The following is a 20,730-nucleotide window of genomic DNA, read 5'->3' as shown; positions in this document are numbered from 1 at the left end:
CCCGAGGGAAGAGACTACATCCATCCCACTAAAATTTCCTTTCAGTTAATTGTAAAGAGCAATAAATCCCCCCCCTCCCCGAACCTCCTTTTCTCCGAGCTAAATACCCCCAGCTCTCTCAGCCTCTCCTGGTAGGACTTGCTCCAAGCCCTTCACCAGCTTCGTTGCCCTTCTCTAGACACGCTCCGGCACCTCCGCGCTCCCCCCGATTTTCTGGGGTGGCATCACCCTGGAGCATCACCCCGGGGGGGGGCCGCGCAGGCCCTCGGCTTCCCGCGGGGCTTTCGCCTTCTGTCCCTCGGGGAGGCGGAGGGCGAGGAGCCCCCGCCGCGCCTGGCCCGGCCTCGCCCCGCCCGCCGGGTTCCCCCCTCCGCGCCCCGGCGCCGCAGCGGAGGCGGCGCCCGCCGCGCTGATGTCAGGGCGCGGGGGGCGGCGGGGAGCGGCCGGCGGGCGGCGGCGGTGCCGGGATGGCGATCCCGCCGCGGCTCCTGCCCGCTCTCTGCGCCGCCGCCGCCCTGCTGGCGCTGCCGCCGCCCGCCGCCCCGCGCAGGCCGCCGCGCTGCGGGCCGCCCTGCAGCTGCTGGCGGGAGTCGGCGCTGTGCGTGGGCGCGGCGGGGGCTCCGCGCAGCCTGCCCGCCGGCCTGGGCTCCCTGTGAGTGCGGGACCAGCCGAGGGGGCGCGGGGGACGCGCGGCGGTCCCGCCTGACGGGCGGCATCTCTTTTTGCAGGAGCCTGGTCAACGGGACCTTCTCCGAAGTCAAGGACAGGATGTTTTCCCACCTGCCCTCCCTGCAGCTGCTGTAAGTATGGCACTGGGAAGGAGCACGGCCGAGTAGCACCTCATCCCTTCCTCCTAAATAGAGTCCCTTTAAGCATAGAGCCTCCCGGTTTCTCCTAAATAGAGTTCCCTTTCCTTTGCAGAAAGGGAGAAAACGGGAGAACACAGCTCGCACAGTTCCCCCGTGTACGCTGTTTCATAACTTATGCTCAGGGATGCGTTTTCTGTTCAGAAGCCACTTCATAAAATGTGTATTTATGTGACTAAAGGAGGGGAAAATGTTTTACGATGCCCTAAGTTCCACTTTTTTTTTTAAACTTCAGCTTTAGTAAGTTTAAGGCTGAGTTTCGTCCTCCGGAGTTATGTGGTGGTGGCTCTCAGTCCTGCTCACTTTGTGCCCAGGAGTCTGGCACTGGCTTTGTGATACTGTGGGCACAATGGGGTGAGCAGAGGCTTCCAGGACACGCTTCAGAGGGAATTCTCCGTGCGTGAAGTGCTGGTGCTGTCTGCAGCATGACTCCGTGCTTCAGCATGCCACTTGGAGGGTGGCCCCTCAGACGCCTTCTGTCCCAGGAGACAGCGGTCCAGCTCCCAGCTCTTTGCAGCCATTGCTCCCTCCTGACCCCAGGCAAGCTGGTTGGTCGTGCCCACGTTGCAGTTAGGTGTGTGCCTCCTGCTCCAGGAGCTTACCCAAACTTGCTTAAATTAGCTGTCCTAGGAGGCAGTAGGGAAGACATGGACTGCGGTACAAGCCCCCTGGGGAGCCTGGATACTCACTTCTCTGGTAGTCTGCAGCAAAGCTGAGCAGCAGCCTGCATCCTGGCTAGCCCCGTGCAGCCTGCCCGGAATGCCTGATCCCAAGCAGGCCCTCCACTCCTCCACCCCAAAAGGACTGACTGACCACCCCCCAGGCAAAGATATGCTGCAAAGGAAAATTCAGCAAAAAGATCCAAAGCCTGCCAGAAACCCAGGCTGAGTGCTTGCCACAGAATTAGATGTTAAAACTGATCTTAGCAAGAGATAGCCTATAAAGGCATGTGGTAGCTGATGGCGAGGCTCCTCTCCCTGGGCACCCCATCTCCTTTGACTTAAAGCCCTGTCTTCCTACTGGGAGGGGCAGCACTCTGTGCAAAATGCTGGGGGGAAGTGGGCAAAGCAAGGGGTGGAAGCCTTCACCTCCTTTAGTGTGAAACTGGTCCCAAACCCAAGTTTCTGTGAGAGTTGGGGGTCAGCACCAAGCCCCCTGCAGAGGGCACGAGAACCTTGCCTGCCAATAAATGGTGGCAAAAAACGACCTGTGGCAGCTGGGAAGGAAAGGGAGGAATCCATGAGGGAGAAGCTGTGGGTGGAAAATTAGAGCTAGGGGAAGGAATCTTTCTTGGTTTGGACGGTGGTACTAGGAAGAGAGAGGAAGAGCAGATGAAGATGGTCCCTTTTTCTTAGTGGTTGTAGATTTTCTGGAGACGTTGGGCTGTGTAGGGTGGTAGGGCAGAGGTGGGTTGTTGAGGAAGGCAGAAGTTGCTCATGTCACTTTACATGTAAGTCAGATGTGGGAGCAAGAGGAGCTTATCACCACCACCACCTTGAGCACTCACAAATTCTGTTGTTCAGTGTAATTTGTAACTTTTTCCTTAAAACATGAGAAAAAACCAATTAAATAACAAAGAGCTGCATGCATAATTGAGCACATAGGCACCTCATGGTAATGTCTTCTGTGGCAGTAATCATGGTAGAATAGTAACGCAAGGATTTATTTTTGATGGTGGTCTTCATCTTTGTCACATTTCTTTGGGATAATTTAAGGAGCATTTGTCTAGTATTAGCATAATATCCAGGGATCACAGGGAAGGTTTGCATTTCATGTTCATTAGTCTTCTAAATTAATTTTAGTAAAATGCCTAAAACCATACAAAAGGAAGATTAATCAGTTGCTCTAATAAAGCAATTAGTGCAGACATATTCATTCATAGGGGAAAATTCTGAGATTTTCCAAAAATTAAAATTATTTCTCTTGAAATAATTATCAAGTGTTAATATTTTAGACCAAATAAGAAGTTTTGCTATTTTCTTGAAAGGACATTGCCCTCTCTGCCTTTGAACATCAACACTTGGAGATTGTCTGCTGTTGTGCCTTAATACAGCAAGGAATGAACTTTGCTGGCAAAGCCTCCATAACCTCCCTGGCTGTCTTGTGCTGGCTCAGGTGACAGCCTCTCTGGCGCAGCTCTAACACGTTTTGTCCCTGAAGTTCACACGGGAGTAGGGCAAGGCAGTGCCTGGAGGAGGCAGCACTGCAGCTCTTCCTCACCGCCTGAGGACACGGCACTTTGCTTTATAAGATAGCAGGATTCTCTGTCTCGGTGGTTTGGATGTGTCTGTGTTTCCAGCAGACAAGCTGGCTGCTGTCCTCCCACACTGCAGGCTGTGCCTCATCTGCAGGTCAGGCTTGGAGCATTCCCTTGGGAGCATGGAATGAGTGAGCACTGGCCCACTGTGACTGCAGAAATGAGAGCTGGTGCTTGGGAGCTTAGGATTAGTGATGAGGTGGGCTCTTAAAATTTGTCAGTGGGGCGGGAGGGGTGTTGAGTGGATGGGGCCACACTCAGCAGACCTGCCATCTAATGATGACTTGCTCTGCTCAGTGGACCGTAGAGTTGAGGACCAGGTTGCATTCAGCCAAGGTCAATGGCACAGCAAGCATTTTTCCTGGGGAGTAGTGGACATTAACTACTGTCATGTAATGACTTTAATTTTTTTTTTCAATAGACTGTTCCACAGTATTTTATGTGTGCTGCCTTGGTGGGATGATGTGGGCTCGAGTCAGTAAGATTAGTTTGGTCATGGGCAATAAACACAACAGGCATAATCCAGTGTGTCAAGTTTTAATGTGTTTTCCTAATGCCTGTTCTCCATTTTCAGCTTGCTGAACTCCAACTCCTTCACTGTTATACGCGATGATGCCTTTGCTGGTCTCTTCCATCTAGAATACCTGTAAGTTTGGTATTTTATGTCCTTTATAAATAAAGATTTTTTGATAAGTTGCCAAGACTTCTGCTGCAGAGTCTTGGTCTTTACTGTGATTCCCAAGAGCAGGGGAGCTGAAGGATTTATGTTCCACTCCTGTGCAAATATTCTTTATGGTGGCTGATGCTTTTTCAGATGTTACAGTGCATTTTTGAAAGAAGCTGTGAATGCAAGGTGTCTCTGTGCAATTACAGCATACCAAAAAGGCATTGCTTAGCAAGAGCTGGTCTTGGCTTTCCAGAACAGTGCCACCCCTGTGCAGGGGATTTGAACCTCAGGCAAGATGTAGAGCAGCCTGACCTGACCTATGGGTGGCCCAAGCAGGAATTGCAGAATAATGGTGTACTGACCAGAACAACACTGATTCTGCTTCTCTTTTCACAACTTTTGTCTCCTACTTTGCCTTTTTTCTGATACCCTATTTAATGTCCATAGAATTTATCTTTATTTAATTAATTATAAATGCATAAACATACATTTAATATAAATGTAATATAAATTATTGTAATTATTTATATTATTAATTAAAAATATTTAACTCTCCTTTTGTTATGTTTATATCATTCACTTAGTTGATTTTTACATTTCTTTCTTTTTCTGGTCCTTTTTTTTTTTTTTTTTTTTTTTTTAGTTCACTCATTTTTCTTTTATAAAAAAGTATTAGCCTTGGTACAAGGTTGTCCTCCCTTCACACTCCAAAGGATGGCATTTCTCTGTGTTACTCAGTATGAGCTGGTGTGTTTGAAACTACCAATACAACCTGAAAAAAATCCTTACCCCACTCACCTTTCCAAGCTGAAATGTACCTTTGGAAAACATTTGTCCTTTTCCACAGGAAGAGCAATGCTCATAAAACTGACTCTTGCTAAAATCTTGAAGACAAATAGATAATATGGTGGGGTATATTCAGGGTTAATACTCTGGTACATGTGGAGTAGCCAACAATGGAATTTGCAGCTAGTGGTAAATGGTATATGCTAAAATCCATGATTCAGCTACATCTGGATTTTTCAGAGATAGCAAGTTATCTGAGCACTCTCTTTTCCTTGTGTCTACAGGAAAAAAGTTATTTGCAGTATTTGTAAAAAGGAAGAAAAACATTTTCCATTGTACCATTAGTGGCCTGCTTTTAAGCGCAGATGGGCTTGTCCCAGAAGCATAGCATACATCGTGGTAGTTGTACTGGGCACTGCAACCAGATCCCCGTCTGAATGAAACACCCTGCTCTCCTCAGATGGTCAAAGGGCAAATCTCTGCCCCTGACCACCAGCTGCAAGCTAGGGAGCTGGAGGAAGACTGGTAAAGCCTTACAGTTTCAAATTCTTTTAGCAGCTGAATGAGTGGTCTCAGTTAATGGTTGTGGGTTTTGTGGCCTTTTCTGCTGATTCCATAGAGCTTTCCCTCTTCCCAACCAATCACCCCTCCACCTTTTGAGAAGTGAGTGGCCTTTCTCTGTCATTTGGTTTTTTTGGCCATGCAGGCAGTAAAATGAGTGCAATTTCCATAACTCATGTCTCTTAGTTACCAGGGATCAGAGTTTGTAAAGAAGGAAACCTCACTGACAAACAGGAATGTCAAGTGTTTGTGTGTACAAAGCTAAAGTCTCTGGCTGAAGAGCAGCTGGGGAGCACCCACAGCTGTTACCTATACATAGATAATGTATCTCCAGCTGTGTCCTGCTGCACTTGCAGCACTCCTAGTGGCATCCAGTGCACCCTTAAACTGACCCTGTGTACAGAGTCTGCATAAGACAGACCTGAAAAAGACAGGAGCTTTGCTAGTGAACAGACTGAAATTCCCAGAGTGGTACCTCTTGGAGGCCAGGCTTGGTGATTCAAGAATCTGGCAAATTCTTGAGTTCCAGCTTGTTGCAGTGTAGCCTTGTTTATTTGCATGGACCACTGAGCTGGTGCTGTGCAAAGATGACAGATGCCAGTGAGGGTGTCAGAAGGCGGGGTGGCTCTCTGCTCTTTTGGGCTGAATTTGTGGCTCCACACAGCCCTGCAAGGACTGACCCACCTCTGACATCTCCCACATAGACACAACACTTTCTCATCTGCACCCTGTGCTGGCAGACAGGGCCCCAGTCACTTCATGAAGGATTTTTCCTACACCTATACTGCAGAACCAAGAGCACTTGTCATCCCTTGCATTTCCATTTTCACTCTCTTGAGAAGAGACCTTGTCTCATAGCACTTTTCCTCTAACTTCTCTGGAGGGCAAACAGAGCTGCCTAGGAATAAGGGAGGCACTTTCATTTCATAAGCCTTTTATAAACTCAGCCTTCAGTTGTCTTCATCCAGCTACAGCTGTTTCAGGCAATATCTTGATGGCCGCCTGGCTGCAATCACTTTGCAGGGATGATGGTGTATTTAGGGATGCGTCCTCAAGTGCTCAGGGGTCAGGATGCTCAAATATCAGCTCTTTCTTTAAATGCTGACATGCAGTCAGGAGGAGCAGCATGCTGCTGGAATCGATATGTGCCTGTCACTGTTCTCCCAGTGCACAGGGCCGTGACTTTGGTGCAGCTGGCACCCTGCAGAGGAGAGGTCCCAGCTGGACAGAGCTGAACTGTGGCAGACAGAACTAAACCGAGGCAGTGGTCCTGCTGTCTGCGCAGATGTCAAATGTGCACAGTTCGGGTCAGGGCTGTGTGGGTGTGGAGGTGGCACTGTGTGTGTGGGAGCTCCCATCACAGCAGCTCTGCAGCCTGGGCAGCCCTGGCACCGCTGTGCTGCCTGCTGCTTTGAAAATGCTGGTGATTTGTGAGAGGGGAAGGTAGGACTTTAGCTTCTAAAGTCTGCCTCAGGAGAGTCTCCTACGTAGGTTTCTTGCCTCACACAACACATCCTGAGAGGATTACCAAGAGAGGAATAATTTTTTTTTGCCTTGTTCCATTTCTGCTGGACATTTGTGTCGTGCTGTCCCCCTTATGCTTCCAGGTACTTGCATTGTTCTTTGCTATCTGCCCAAGGAAAGGGGAAAAAGAAAAATGAGCAGCTCTACTGAGACTTCCCACCTTTCAGTCTGAAGGAGCTGCCCAGAAATATGCTGCATCTGGCAACAATAGCTTAAAGCATTGTGATGCTAATAATGATGTCACTTAAAGCTTTTTTTTTTTTTTTTTTTTTTTTTTTTTTTTTTTTTTTTTTTTTTGCCTAGATTTATTGAAGGAAACAAAATTGAAACGATTTCAAGGAATGCATTTCGTGGCCTTCGTGACCTGACTCACCTGTAAGTTATTTAATACTTTGAGAGTAATTTCTACTTGAACAAAATTCTCATGGGAGACCACTGGTTTTCCTGCTATACGGAAAGCTTCACTTCCCTCTGTATCAGCTTCCTCCTGCTGTCAACAACATGCCTTCCATAAACAAAGAACCAGCCTTAGAGCAATTCTTGCCTGGGCAGCACTGCCACACATTGGGCTGCCCACGGGATGGGATGTCACTGGTACCTCCACCATCACCACACTGCCTACTCATGATTAACATTCCTGCTTTTTTTCAGCGTGCTCTGTGATTGCTCTGTGGGTTACACTTGCACCGGGGGGGGGGGGGGGGGGGGGGGGGGGGGGAGCTATAAATATTTTACTTTTATGTGAACTTCAAGCAATCTCCATTCTTGAATGAGAATAATTAATGCTTGTTCCTGGTAACTTCTAACAGAGCCAGTGGTTGGACAGTACCGGATAATTAACAACCTGTAAGTGAGCTCACACTTGGTAAGAATTGCAAGATAAGAGATAGCAATGATTTTAAGCTTTAACTTTCTTTTCTAGTTCTTTGGCCAATAACCATCTCAAAGCTCTGCCAAGGGATGTCTTCAGTGATTTAGATTCTTTAATTGAACTGTAAGTAATGAGAATCCTTCTACTGCTTCTGTCACTTTTGCCCTCAGTTTTAGGTTTTGGGTGTGTGGTGATGTATCTGGTATCTACTCATGAAAGAAAAGTGTATTTGTTTTGTTCTGGCTTTTTTTCATTCTATAATTGTTTGCTTGATACACTCTTCCAAAGTAACTGCTATTTCTTAAATCACTGTTCCTTCTTGTGATGCTGTGCATAGCTTGTGTTATTGTACTTCTTTCTGAGGTCTCATGTAAATTGTGCTTTAGAGAAAGGGAGACAATGAATTTTAAAACCACAGTTTCTCTGAACACCTTTTTCTATTATTATTACATATTCCCTGAGATTATTTTAGTACAAGGAATTAGTTAAAAAAAAATTAAAAATCTTATTTTCCTTGTTTCAGTGTAATTGTAGCACATTGCTGACATTCTGTCGGTATTTCCCTGTATAACTAGGATTCCCCTATTTTTTGGCCCTGCTCTTCCAAATGGCAAAGTAAAATCATAAGTCACAGAAGTTGCCAAAGGATCAAAGAACAAGTACAACGTTGAAATTGCAGATACATTAGCAGAAAGAAGTTAAATTGACCCCACATCAGCAGTGACTCAAAAAATACAAGCCTTACATCTGTATTTTACATCTGCAAAGCTGCTCTGTCAACCAGCAGTACTGGAACAGTTTAGTGAAGGAATGGGAAATATCTGTGCCAGTAGTAAATGGTGCAAAGGAGGCTTGCAGCAGACAACCCGAATGTTGGGATGTATTACATTACAGTCTTCATCCCATGAAAAATTATTTAAAAAGTAGCTTTACACATGAATCACAGTGTTCTATTACTTGATTATATATGACCACAGACTGCAATGGTTTTTCAAAAAACTCAGTGAAAGAAAGCTCATAAATAAGGAGTCCAAATAAAATTTAAGAAAATTCCCTGTTTTCATTTCAGAGCAATTCAAGGATAGTCAGATATTTTGAAATTCAGCATGCCAAGGTTATGACAGTTCTATAGTACTCATATTGCTGTCAACATTTTCAAATATGTTTATTTCTGTGTGTTTTTTTAGAGATTTAAGGGGAAATAAATTTGAGTGTGACTGCAAAGCCAAGTGGTTGTTTTTGTGGTTAAAGATGACAAATTCCACTGTTTCTGATGTCCTGTGTATTGGTCCAGCAGAATATCAGGATAAGAAGTTAAATGATGTGACAAGTTTTGATTATGAATGCACCACTACAGGTATTCAGAATGTATATTTCTAAGCACACTACAAATGGTTAAATATCAGAAGTTTAGATAATACCCTTTCAATTCTATGAGCATGACCTGGGGGGAGGAAAGGGTTATATACAAAGCACTTCCAAGTACTAGAACAAGTACAAAATGGGAAAATTACATTTAGAAGCCAAACTAAGTACTGACTTTTTATTTGGATTAAGTGATAATGGGAGAAGAGCTCTGCTTATTCATATTCTAAAAGACTTGATTATGACTCATTTTGTGGCTTAATCTTCATCACAAAATGCTTTCTATTATGTGGAATAAAGCCATATAGTTACGGCTGATGAGTTTCCTAAAACCTCTGTATTTCGCAGAAGGCAATGAAAATAAGTTCAAAAATGTGGCTATAGCTGTTATCTCTATTTGATAAATCATGATTTATTAGCATCAAAGATGGTGGCAGTAGTGCCGGAAGTTCTTCATGGAACTCCATTAAGTTGAAAAGTCCAATAATATTCTGACTATTGTCTAGGATCTTGATTTTTTTTATTTTTTAAGGTAATGTAAAGCATGCTGAAGGGAGCAAAGAGAAATTTGCATGTGGTTATGCTTATATTTTATGCCCAAACTTCTGCACTTACCTATCTTTAAATGTAGTCACATCATATAACTGAAAATATCAGCTACAGGTATTGTTTTTCATCTTTTTTGAATAGGATGTCAGCGCTCTGCCTATTTTCTAGACAGTAATATCAAAGGTGTGCAAGTTCTCATCTGTCATCAAGTCAGTCATTATTATTAAAAAACAAGAGAAAAGCTGATTACTAGTAATGTAAAATGAAATTTCAGGAGAAGGTATGAAAGGTGCTTTGATGGCAATATGTGAATGAAAAGAAAATGAACTCAGAATTCAAAATTATGTCAGAAGAGCAGTGGAGGTAAAGCGCAATAATCTGTTGCATAAAAGGATGTCAAACACAGCAGAGCTGTTCAGAGAGGAAGTTTAGAACCACACCAAAGTTACACTCTAATGTCTGCCAAATCACCGAGACGCAGCAATGCAAAGTAAAAGCAGGCTTTACTTCATTGCAATCTGGCTTAAGCGATCGTGCAGCACTAACAGTGTACAACAGAAAGCCTTACCTGGTCCTCAAACCTATCCTGACCTACCGGCCCCGGTGACTTTTTTAATATCTGGACACTGTAAAGTTGCTCCAGGCAAAATTCACCCTTAACATTCTCCCTTTGTCTGCTGTAAGTGAAATTACACCAGACATAAACCTAATTTCATGTGCTGCAGAGTTTTTGGGCACCAAAGGCATTCCATGGGGCAAGGATTGCCCAGCTGAACATTTGTTCAAATGGCCCCAGAGAAGCATTCCCACAGCACAGAATGTAGCTGTCATACTCTGTTCCGTATCACCTTGGTGGTCTGTGGTGTCAGGCCGCTTTCTCCTTTGCCATCGCCTCCCCCAGATCCAAAGGGAGTGTAAATATGCCCGTTTCTTCCTTGAGGATTGATTAGTCACAGGCTTAGAATATATACTGTATTCTAAGTAAAGCAATGTACCCCACAGGTGTATTCTCCTCTCCCAATCCATGGTGGGCAGGGCTCTGCAAACCTCTTCAATGCAGGCTAGTCTTTAGTACAGTATTTCCCTCCTTTGCCAGGTGGGATCAGACTTTCCATCATTTCTGGTCTCCAGTACTCTGTGTCGAGCATGACTGGATGCAGGATGTGGTAACAAAGCAGTTTGCTTGGTAAAATGTGTTTCTTGTTGGCTCAAACAGCTCATTGCATCAGCTGAGCTGCTACAATGGTAACAGGAGAGATGGAAAGAGGTGTTGGAAAATTTAAAATAAAAAAGCAAAGAACAAAATTGTCCCGTTGTTTCTTCACAGAGAAAGTGATTGACAGTATTGGTTGCCTTCATTTTAACTCTTTTTGTGACAGCATCCGTCTTTTCCATTTCTCAGTGCTTCCATCATGGAAGCAGGTTAACCCATTTCACTTCATTTCTTGTCTTTCTTCCTCAACAGTGTGTGAGGGGGTTGTGCTGTGGCTGTGAGCACCACAGGGGAACATGTAACTCACTCTCAGGAGACTGGAAAACAGGCCTCAGGCTCCCACAGCCATTGGAAAGAGGCCATGTGCCTGCCTGGGACCCAGACCTGCAGGCAGGGATCATTTCCCCGAGCTTTGGAAGCTTGTTTTCCCCTTTCTTTACCTAGATGGGATTGGAAGAGGAGATTTCTGTTGAAACAGATTATAAAAAGAATCTATTGCATGTAGGAGGAAACAGGTCTGAAGACCACCTTCTGGAGGTGGTCTTCTCTTTCCCTGCTGTCTGGAAGGGAGGCAGCTTGCAAATTAATAGGTGCTGCTCCATTCTTGCTCCTGTGCTGGAGATCTCCTGTAGTGGGAGAAGGGAAAGGATGGTTAACACTCCCTGCTGGCACACTCAGGTCCTGGGTAGCCTCATCCAGAGTAGAAGTATCCACTGCAGGGAGGAAGGGATGTGAGGAGGGTTTCGGAGCAGTTTTCCTTAACGTCCTCCAATGTTCCCTGCACTCTCCTCCTCTCCTGTGCTGGCATCAGTGCTCCTGTGTGCTGCGATCAGCCTGAGCAAGAGCTGCCAGAAGGAAAATCAGCCCAATAAAAGTGTTGGGTCTCTCACCCATGACACCATGATGCCAGTTCAACCACAGAGGGAGAAGAGAGGACAGGGGGACACTCCCACTCTCAGCCAGCAGAAAACAGCATGAAAACCATGTGTCTTGAGACAGGGAGAGCAAAACTGTGTGCAGGGTGGGAGGGATAGAGGGACAGCTCATGCAGCCAGCAGCAAAGGGGGAAAGCGTGGGCTGTGTCCTCTGCCCGCTCTCATCCAGGGGATCCAGCTTAAAAGAGAAAGATATTGGAAAAGGCCTCTTTCCCCAATCCTGTATTTACTGCACTAGCTTTTTCTAGCATTACAGCAAGATACGTAGAATTAAATCAAGGCCCCAAGGCCTAAATTTTTTGCAACCCTGATGTGTCAGCAACTTTCACTGCGTAACCCTGCTCTACATTAGAGTCTGGTATTTCCAGTTGGTGCTGAAACCAACATTTAATGCTTTTTACTGATTACAGATTATTTCCCTACCCATTTTCACATACAGACTGGTTTGTTTCAATTCACAGATTCCCCCAAAGTGTTTCACAACTGTTCAGATTTCAACAGATGTCTTTTCAGGATTAGTTTTTGGGTCTTTTCCTCAATATTTTAAAAATATTTTTGTTTTCTGTGACTGTATCTACTATTGCTCCATCCTTTAGCTACCTTTTATAACTGGTCAGTTGCTTTTACTTTTTGCATATGTCAGTGTCAGTTTTCCCCAGCCCTTTTAATTTCCCAGGGAGAATGAAGATAACTTTCTTGTTTGCCTACCAGCATTTATGAACCAACCCCAAGCTCTATTTATAATAGTCCCTCGAAGAATGAAGACTGTCATTTCTTTCACAGCTGTGGAATCTGCTCTGTTTGTTTAATGGTAGTCATCTATCTTTATTCTCCACAAGTGTAACTCCTCAAGGGCAAGTCTTTCAAGCATGCAGAAACAGAGTGTTCTTCATTCAGAAGCAATTATTTCATAATGCACCAAAATAAGGGACTCGAGTGAGGACTTAATTACCATTTCACCAAAATCCCTGGATGCTCAGGCCCTTCCAACACAGGAGTGCATGGTGAAGGCATGTAGCAAATGGAGCTTAAAACAGAGCAGTGCGTGGTTCTGCACAGAAATGCCATCATAGAGAAAATCTCTTTCCTTTTCTACATATCTGTATCCATACATTACTTCAATGCAGGCCTCCTACCACATTTTAGACCTGAGGGCTTTGTCAGCTCTGCTACACCATGTTTTTTTTCCTGATAATAGAGATCTTGCACAGCTGTCTGGTCAAATGTCAAATTCAGACCCAAGTCTCCTCACTTTGCCCAGACTGGCTCTGTGGTGACTGCTGACATACCGCAGGGTGAATTTTCGAATTAAGTCTACAAAGGCACTTAATTTTTGAGAAAAAGTTCTTTAATTCTGGAGTTATACTCCTAATCTTTACAGGTTGCTCCAATTTCTCAGTCTTATTGTCTAGGATAAGTTTTCCACTGGATAGTAATTTTCAGGTTGGTTGTATTTTATGCCTAAACTACATTATAATGCCCCATAAAACATTATGTTAACTGAGTTTTTGATTACACCATTTTGTCTACGGTCTTGGCAAAATGGGGTTATCCCCAGGCAAACTTCAGATATCATTTCACTTTCTGCCTGGTTTAGCATAACACAAATTGCTAGTGATTAAATTTGCATGACTTAAGAAGTTATTGGACTTCAGCTGGTAGTTGCTGTCTCTCAGCTTGAATGTGATTCTAGCAAGGCCATTTCACTTGATGGGAAAGCAACTTCCAGCTGTGGGGAAGAGAATTCTCTCTCTATTTCACTGATGGTAGCCAGCCTAGTTCGAAAATCTGAAATATTTCGCTGTTTACATATTTGATCTCCTTGATAAATACATTTCCGGAAGACAGTTCATGATACCTAAAGCAAGAGACGTTTCCCCTGTTGCTGCATGCCTAACATGAGCACTGATACTTCCATGATAATGTTATACAAAATCCAGAGTATTTCACTCATTTTTCAGTGTACATCATTCTAATCAGTGACCATTTACTCTGTTTCCAGCAAGGACGTATCCTAACTATTCTAAATGTATGTTTCTAGATTTTGTTGTCCACCAGATTTTGCCCTACCAGTCTGTTTCGGTGGATACATTCAACTCAAAGAATGATGTGTTTGTAGCTATTGCACAGCCCAGCATGGAGAACTGCATGGTGCTGGAGTGGGATCACATTGAAATGAATTTCAGGAGTTACGACAATATCACAGGTATATGAACGCTGGGATTCCAGTCACTGATGAACTGTTGGCATTTCACATGGATAAGATTTGTAGATGGGACCAGTTTGTTGGGTTTTGTCCTGAATCTCTGTTGAACTTGGCTGACGGAAGTGAGTGATGTTTGGAGATGGATGACTCCATGGAGTAATATGTCTTGTTAATACATGCACATTTAACCTTACTGTAGCACACAAATAAGGCTTTTTCTGTCCAACCATGTAAGTTTTTCTGAAGGCCCAAACACTTGCCATGAAAGTCACACCATGGCCCATCTTAGCATTCACTGCCTGAATCATGCAGCAAGTTAAAGCAGAATCTGAAGGAGCACTTGATCTTGCCAAAGTGCCTACAAAACAGAATATAAAAAGAATCCATTGCATGTGGGAGGAAACAGGTCTGAAGGGTATTTATAGGGTGAGCTGACCAGGAAGCCAGTTGAATGACAGAAATACTTAGGCTGTGATTGTTACCTAAAGAGATGTGCTGCAAAGCTTCAGCATTTACTTTTAATTTACAAACATGCTCAATTAACATCTTGGCCAGATTACAGATCAGACAAAAAGCCAGGTGATGTTCTAACGCTGATTTTCTAACAACCGTTCTGTCCCTAACCAACACTCGTGGTGCTCAGTCATACCATGACAGCAGAGACAGAGTCTTCAAAGCTGTTATCTGCTGCCTGATTTCCCAGATACCTCAAGCCAGAGGTTTTGAAGACTCAGGAGCTAAATTATCCATGGAGCATCTTTCCCTCTTGTTCCTTGTTGTCTGCAATTGATTGTTTTCTACCTTATATTTTGGAAGACATAGAGTACGCTGCGTCCTCCTCTGGTGTGGAATTCTACATAGGCAGCAAGCTGTGTGTGTCACTAACAAAAGTTTACAAGAAGTTACCCCCCTGTCAGGAAATTTTAGGAATGAAAAATGTTGATTTTTAAGGTTTATTGTGATTTGGTAGATTAGGGTAAAATATGTACCAGGGATGTAAACTGAGAAGTCAACAGCCCAAAGAGAGATAGCTGAGCCCTAGAAAAACTGGAAAGAAAATTGAGAGTTTGACAGATTTGCAAAGATAGCTGCCTTCCGGGTGTATTCCACCTTCCTCTGAATGACTTGATTAGGAGACATTTCAGCCAGGGACTTATGTCCTAGGTCTACACCCATAGTTTTTCCCCAGAGGGTCTGAACTTGAGCTCTGGACTCTGAAAGGTACATGAGCCTGAGATTTTTGCCAGGGGACACAGCCACATAAGGAGCCTCTTGCAGAGCCTGAAGGATGTTTTGTAGAGCTCTGGAGCCAGCTCCACAGAGAATTTCACTACTTACCAAATACTTGGCATTTGGATATCTAAATTTAACCTTTTACAACACAGGCCTAGGGAGCTGAGCTAGTTGTCAAGGTTGCCTTTACACTGAACATGAAGAGAAAAGCATTGCTGTCCTCTGCAGAAGGAGACAGGAGACAGGTGAAAGCTTTTCTAGAGTTTGTGTTTTGATTAAACTAGATCAGAAGGAGCCTGGATGATCAGCTCGACCATTCGTGCCTGTGCTGCAGATACCTTGCTGTACTTGAGGTGAAGGCACTCCCAGCTCTCCTACACCGGGAGGGTGGCAGATCACCCCAGGAACGCTCTGAAAGCCATGGGTAAATCTCCTGTAGTGGCTGACCAAGGAAGGATGCATTGGAGAACTTGTGCAACTATAGTTCTACTTAAACTGTGTGCTTCACAGCGGAATTCCTCTCTGCTTCCAACAGCACCTATCATAATAGTCTCGTTACTTTTTTGATGTGGTTCTGGTTTAGTGTAACTTGACATTCTCAAAACAGATCATAGCCTGATCAGATCTATCTGGCAACTGCAATATTCCTAAATATTTCAAGTTTAACAAAATCCCAAGTATACCTAACACAAGAAACAGAGTTAGATTTATCTTTTTTCATCCTGCTGTCAGATGATATATCCACAAGATGCATCAGTATTGTACAGTAACAAAAAGCTGGCTCTAACCCTTTTGGAGCAAGAAAAATACACTATATTTCATTCTTCTAGTTAAGATGGAAAGATAGACATTACAAGAATAAGAGAATTTCAGATGCTTGATGAGCGGCAAGATAAAAACTCTTGTAATTTTTAAATAATAAAATTTAGGTTAAATGATTGTTTTGGATATTAGGGACCATGTGTCTGAACAAATAGAGAAATAAAAAGTATTTTGCATAAAAAGGAATTAGCATTTTATGGTACATCATTCTTGCACACATTGCAGGGTGGGACAAGTCATCTCTTCAGTTATTGGGAAGGAAAAGCTTGAAAAGACGCTCTGGTGGCATGTAGCAGAAGACAAAATTATGAGATGGTGCAAGTTTAAAAAAAGGGAAGGGGTGGTTTGGTAAAGTCTGTGGTGAAAGGGTGGCTTGTGCTGTGCTAATACGTGTTGTTTTGTTTTCTTTCTTTGGGCAATAGGTCAGTCTATAGTGGGATGTAAAGCCATTCTTGTTGGTGACCAAGTCTTTGTGGTGGTGGCACAGCTCTTTGGTGGTTCACACATTTACAAGTTTGATGAAAGCTGGACGAAGTTTGTCAAATTCCAGGATATTGAAGTATCTCGCATTTCCAAGCCAAATGATATAGAGCTTTTTGAGATAGACAGTGAAATGTTTTTTGTCATAGCAGATAGCTCTAAAGCAGGTTTGTCAACAGTGTATAAGTGGAATAACAAAGGATTTTATTCCTATCAGTCACTTCACGAATGGTTCAGGGACACTGATGCTGAGTTTCTCGACATAGATGGGAAATCACATTTAATCCTCTCTAGCCGTTCCCAGGTGCCCATTATACTCCAGTGGAACAAAGCCTCCAAAAAGTTTGTCCCACACAGTGAAATCCCCAACATGGAAGATGTCTTGGCTGTGAAGAGTTTCAGGATGCAAGATGACCTTTACATCACGCTCACAAGATTCATTGGTGACTCCAGAGTTATGAAATGGAATAGCAAACAGTTTGTGGAAATACAGGCTCTTCCATCCCGAGGAGCCATGACACTGCAGCCTTTCTCCTTCAAGAACAATTATTACCTAGCCTTGGGAAGTGACTACACCTTCTCCCAGATTTACCAGTGGGACAGTGAAAAGAAGATATTCAGATTATTTAAAGAAATCTACGTGCAAGCACCACGGTCTTTTACAGCTGTGTCAACAGATAGAAGAGATTTTTTCTTTGCTTCTAGTTTTAAAGGAAACACTCAAATATTTGAACATATCATCATTGACTTGAGTTTATGAAAATCTGCTGGAGTGAAATTTATGGAGAATGACATTTATACACAAACAAAACAAAAAGAGACCTTTCCAAAAACAGGGTGCACCTATGGAGTATGATGACATTTTCTGAACTTTTCAAACTTGCATATTAATCAGGGATTGCATTTACTTGGTTACTGCATGACATGTCCAATTTATCCTTTTTCAAAGACACTTCGCAATCTGCAGTCATTCAAAGAGGAGTGCAGTGCATTTGAATTAATGTTGACATCTAAGAGAATGATGTAAATTTTATCCAGAAAACCACCTAGAGTTGGACATCTCATAAAGAAAGTGAAGAGTGAGCCATATAAAGCATAAAAATTATCTTGATTCCTAAGCTAACATTTTAATAGTGTAAGTTTTAATATTAGAGCTAGTTCTTCATGGTTGCTGATGAATTGTAAAAGCAAACAGGAATATTCCAGAATGCACTGAGTTCTCTCTTCAAAATCTTTCTTTCTGGTTCACAGTAAATCATTATAATTCATTGCAGACTGAATCAAAACCTATTGCCATTTTTCTTCCATGATTCACTTTTTTCCACAACAAATTGTGCATAACAAGTAGCTCAGCCCACAGTAAATGGGCAGCCAGATAGAGTGTGTCTCTTCAGGACTGTGAGATCTTAAAAAGCTCATATAGACGGAAAATGCCAGATATCTGTATGATGCCGTGAACAAACCAATTACAAATCCCACCCACCCTCTGTTTTAATAGGTATTCCAGAAATCCATTCCATTTTGCCCTAATTCATACTTTTCCTGATGATTCTCAATAGATTCTGGGTGTTTAACAAGTTATTCTGTTGTGAACTCTCCTTCTGGAAGGCAGAGCTTAAACTTTGCCTGAAACACGTTGACGCTGATGCACTCCACGTTGTAGCTCCTCTGTACTCCATGAGGTGATTTGTTGTCTAGTGTTCCCCCCCAGCACAGCTCATTAGCAATAAATTCAGGTTTGGGACATCAAAGTTGTATTTGGGAAATCCTCCTTCTGGCTAAAGTCTAACTGTGACTTCAGTATCACCAAGTCATCTGAAACCAAGCTGTTGGAGCTGTTTCAGACTAGAGCTAATCCTGCCTCCAAGAAGGATTTCCAGTGTGTGAGTCCAGGCTGTTGCCAGGTTGCCTTTCCATGGAATGTTAAAGAGGAGGATGTGGACAGACTGTGCTTCATTGGTTGTTTTGGGTGGTTACAGACCAAGGCATTCAGTCATCCTAAACAGGGCCGTCCTGGCACACAGAGCCTCTCAGGACAGCAGCAAGGGACTGCTTTCCTGGAAAGGTTCTTTGCCACCCCTACCCAACAAAATTGTGTATCAAAGCTCTTGTTTGTTTTGAGTTTCCATATCACTTAGTCTACTAGATTGTTTTATCATGTCTCACTGCTGCACTGCTGCCTTGGATAATAGGGAGGCTTTGCATAAAGCAGGAGGAGCAAAGGAAACTCTCCTCTATTCCTTCATACTTGGGACTCTCTCACCATCCTTCTGCTGAGTGAGTTTCACATTTTTCCCCTGGACATGTGAAACATGGTCTATGATCAGAGATGTTCTCATAAGCTTTCTGATATCTGGGGTGTGAAGCATGCTGCAGAAGAGGATTATGTAAAAGGACTCCCGTGAGGAGTCGTGACCTACCAGTGACCCGGCTTATCACAATCTTCCCCACCTTTTCCCTCTCTGCTATGAAATGAAGTTATTACTGGCCTGTCAGAGACATAACTCATTCTGATTTTCAATTATGTGTTAGGAGTTTTTTTCCTACAGAGTTGTTCAACCCGGTTTTGTTTTTAACTATGCTGGGAACCTGGCCCATCCCACCCTCCAAAATGCTGAGTGCTGCCCCCCAAATCCCAGTGCGGTGTCAGTCCCAGTGGTTCAGCCAAGACCAGCAGATGCAAACCAATGCTCTGCAATAGGGTTTAGCAATACCTCTCCTAGGATTAAACTAACAAATCTGACAAAACAAAGAGATTCATGTCTGCCAGTGAATGCAACTTCTTACTATGTTACCACTTTACTTTTTAAAGTGGATATGGCTGGCAAGCAACATCTATTCAGCCTACGTTGTGGGAAAGCATTTTGTATTGCTTTTCTGTCAAGCACACAAGTTTCACTAGAGTTAGATATTCTGATGAGGGTGGCATTTCTCAGTGCACCAGCACTTTCTTTTAGGGCTCAACTGTGAGTTCTAATCACTCAGGAAGGGGCATCAGTCAGAATGAAAAGCTAGTTTATAGAAATCGGATCCTTCAAGAGAAGCATGAGGATGCTGGAAAAAGGCTTGTGTATTGAATACCAGGAGATTGTACTGTTTCAAGAGCCAGGGGGATTTTGAGACTTGGCTATCAAGTTGGATTAAATTAAAATGGTCTCTGCAGAGACAGGCTTGATAAAGGGGATAAAGTGATTCACAGGAGTCTAGATCATTCAGATGGGACCAGAAGAAGAGAGTGAGAGAAATGAATTCTGTGGGCAGGCTGCTGCTTCTGCTGCGTAGCTGTGTTGGTTGGTCAGAAAGCTGAGCTCAGCATCCCTCCCAGCTTCAGGAAGAGCCTGGAGCCAGACACTGGCCTGCCTGTGCTGCTGAGTTTGTGCACAGGAGGTCAAAGCAGCTAAGAGGGAGGACAAAAAGCACCAGTTGAATTAAGAAAAGGTTATGGTACTTTTCACAGGATTAAACAATGGCAAGATCTCAAAAAGAGCCTTGTTCTGCTCTTCCTGCTCCCAAGGATAAGCTGCAGGATGTAGGCATAAAACCAGAAATCACTAATCACTGAAAATACTTTCCAAATGCAACCACAGGTTTATCTCCATTGTCTATATTCTGCAACAGAAATTGTTTTGAATCATAAATAAAATGTGCATATCCATAATTCATTGAAATATTAGACCATCAGGACAGTGAAAAAGGATAACGGAACATGCCACTGATAATTTTTAATGTATTCTAAAATACATAAATCTATGTAAAGATTATTAGTTTATACAAGCATTGATTTAATATGCACTAGCTACAGCAGGAGCATTTTAAGGTTGTTTATACATTGAGCTTTTTTTAGTAAAGAGGAGCTGATGCAATCTATGCTACTGACATGTGTATGTACTCTTTCAATATATGAATAAAATGCAGTTAATGTGACTAACAGTGTTGTGTCACACGTGTTAAAATATCCAGGTTGTGAGGATCCACACTGCCAGAGGAATGGATAGGGTGGGCAAACGGGTCCCTGTCTGTTTATGATGGGGTTTGGCTTTTGACAAAGTGGAGAAAGCCATGCTCAGATTAGTTAAATTTTTCTTCCGTGCCTGAGGTAGTTCGGACCTCCAAGGTTTTGCTGTTCCGATTTTCCCCTTCACCCTTTCCTTACACCCCATCTAGTGTTAACAAGTAAGTAACGCAGCTATTGCTGCCAGTTTCGTTCATGAGCTGTTCCTTCTTAAGACAAAGTAAAGAGATCTTGATTTTCAAAATAATTAAAAAAAAAAAAAAAAAAAAAAAAACCAACACAAACTTAAGATACTTAAGTGGATTTCTTACATGCTGAGTAAATAGGAACCAAGCCTTAAAATTACTTCCAAGACTTTCAGATCTTTGCTCTGAAGTCTCTTA

At 43.3% G+C, this 20,730-nt stretch overlaps 1 protein-coding gene across 1 annotated transcript; it reads left to right on the top strand.

The window, feature by feature from the left end:
- Window positions 1-467: 467 nt before the first annotated feature.
- On the top strand, window positions 468-20,265 carry LGI2 (leucine rich repeat LGI family member 2). Its single transcript, XM_040065321.1, has 8 exons — window positions 468-652; window positions 729-800; window positions 3,698-3,769; window positions 6,965-7,036; window positions 7,584-7,655; window positions 8,720-8,889; window positions 13,636-13,800; window positions 16,278-20,265. Exons 1-8 carry the CDS (start codon window positions 468-470, stop codon window positions 17,093-17,095), a joined length of 1,626 nt encoding a protein of 541 aa, XP_039921255.1. The 3' UTR covers window positions 17,096-20,265.
- Window positions 20,266-20,730: the final 465 nt, after the last annotated feature.

The sequence above is a fragment of the Hirundo rustica genome, chromosome 5 (genome assembly GCF_015227805.2).
Source record: "Hirundo rustica isolate bHirRus1 chromosome 5, bHirRus1.pri.v3, whole genome shotgun sequence".
In the NCBI taxonomy this organism is placed as follows: Eukaryota; Metazoa; Chordata; class Aves; order Passeriformes; family Hirundinidae; genus Hirundo; species Hirundo rustica.
Note: the sequence above shows the minus strand (reverse complement) of the source record. Positions and strands in the feature narration are given on the sequence as shown.

What these genes read in the sequence shown, in the direction of transcription:
- LGI2 (XM_040065321.1), top strand. Translation starts at nt 468, where the DNA reads ATGGCGATCCCGCCGCGGCTCCTGCCCGCTCTCTGCGCCGCCGCCGCC. An exon ending in CCCGCCGGCCTGGGCTCCCT is followed by an intron (nt 653 to 728) that starts GTGAGTGCGGGA and finishes CTCTTTTTGCAG; the next exon opens with GAGCCTGGTCAACGGGACCT. An exon ending in CTCTTCCATCTAGAATACCT is followed by an intron (nt 3,770 to 6,964) that starts GTAAGTTTGGTA and finishes TTTTTTGCCTAG; the next exon opens with ATTTATTGAAGGAAACAAAA.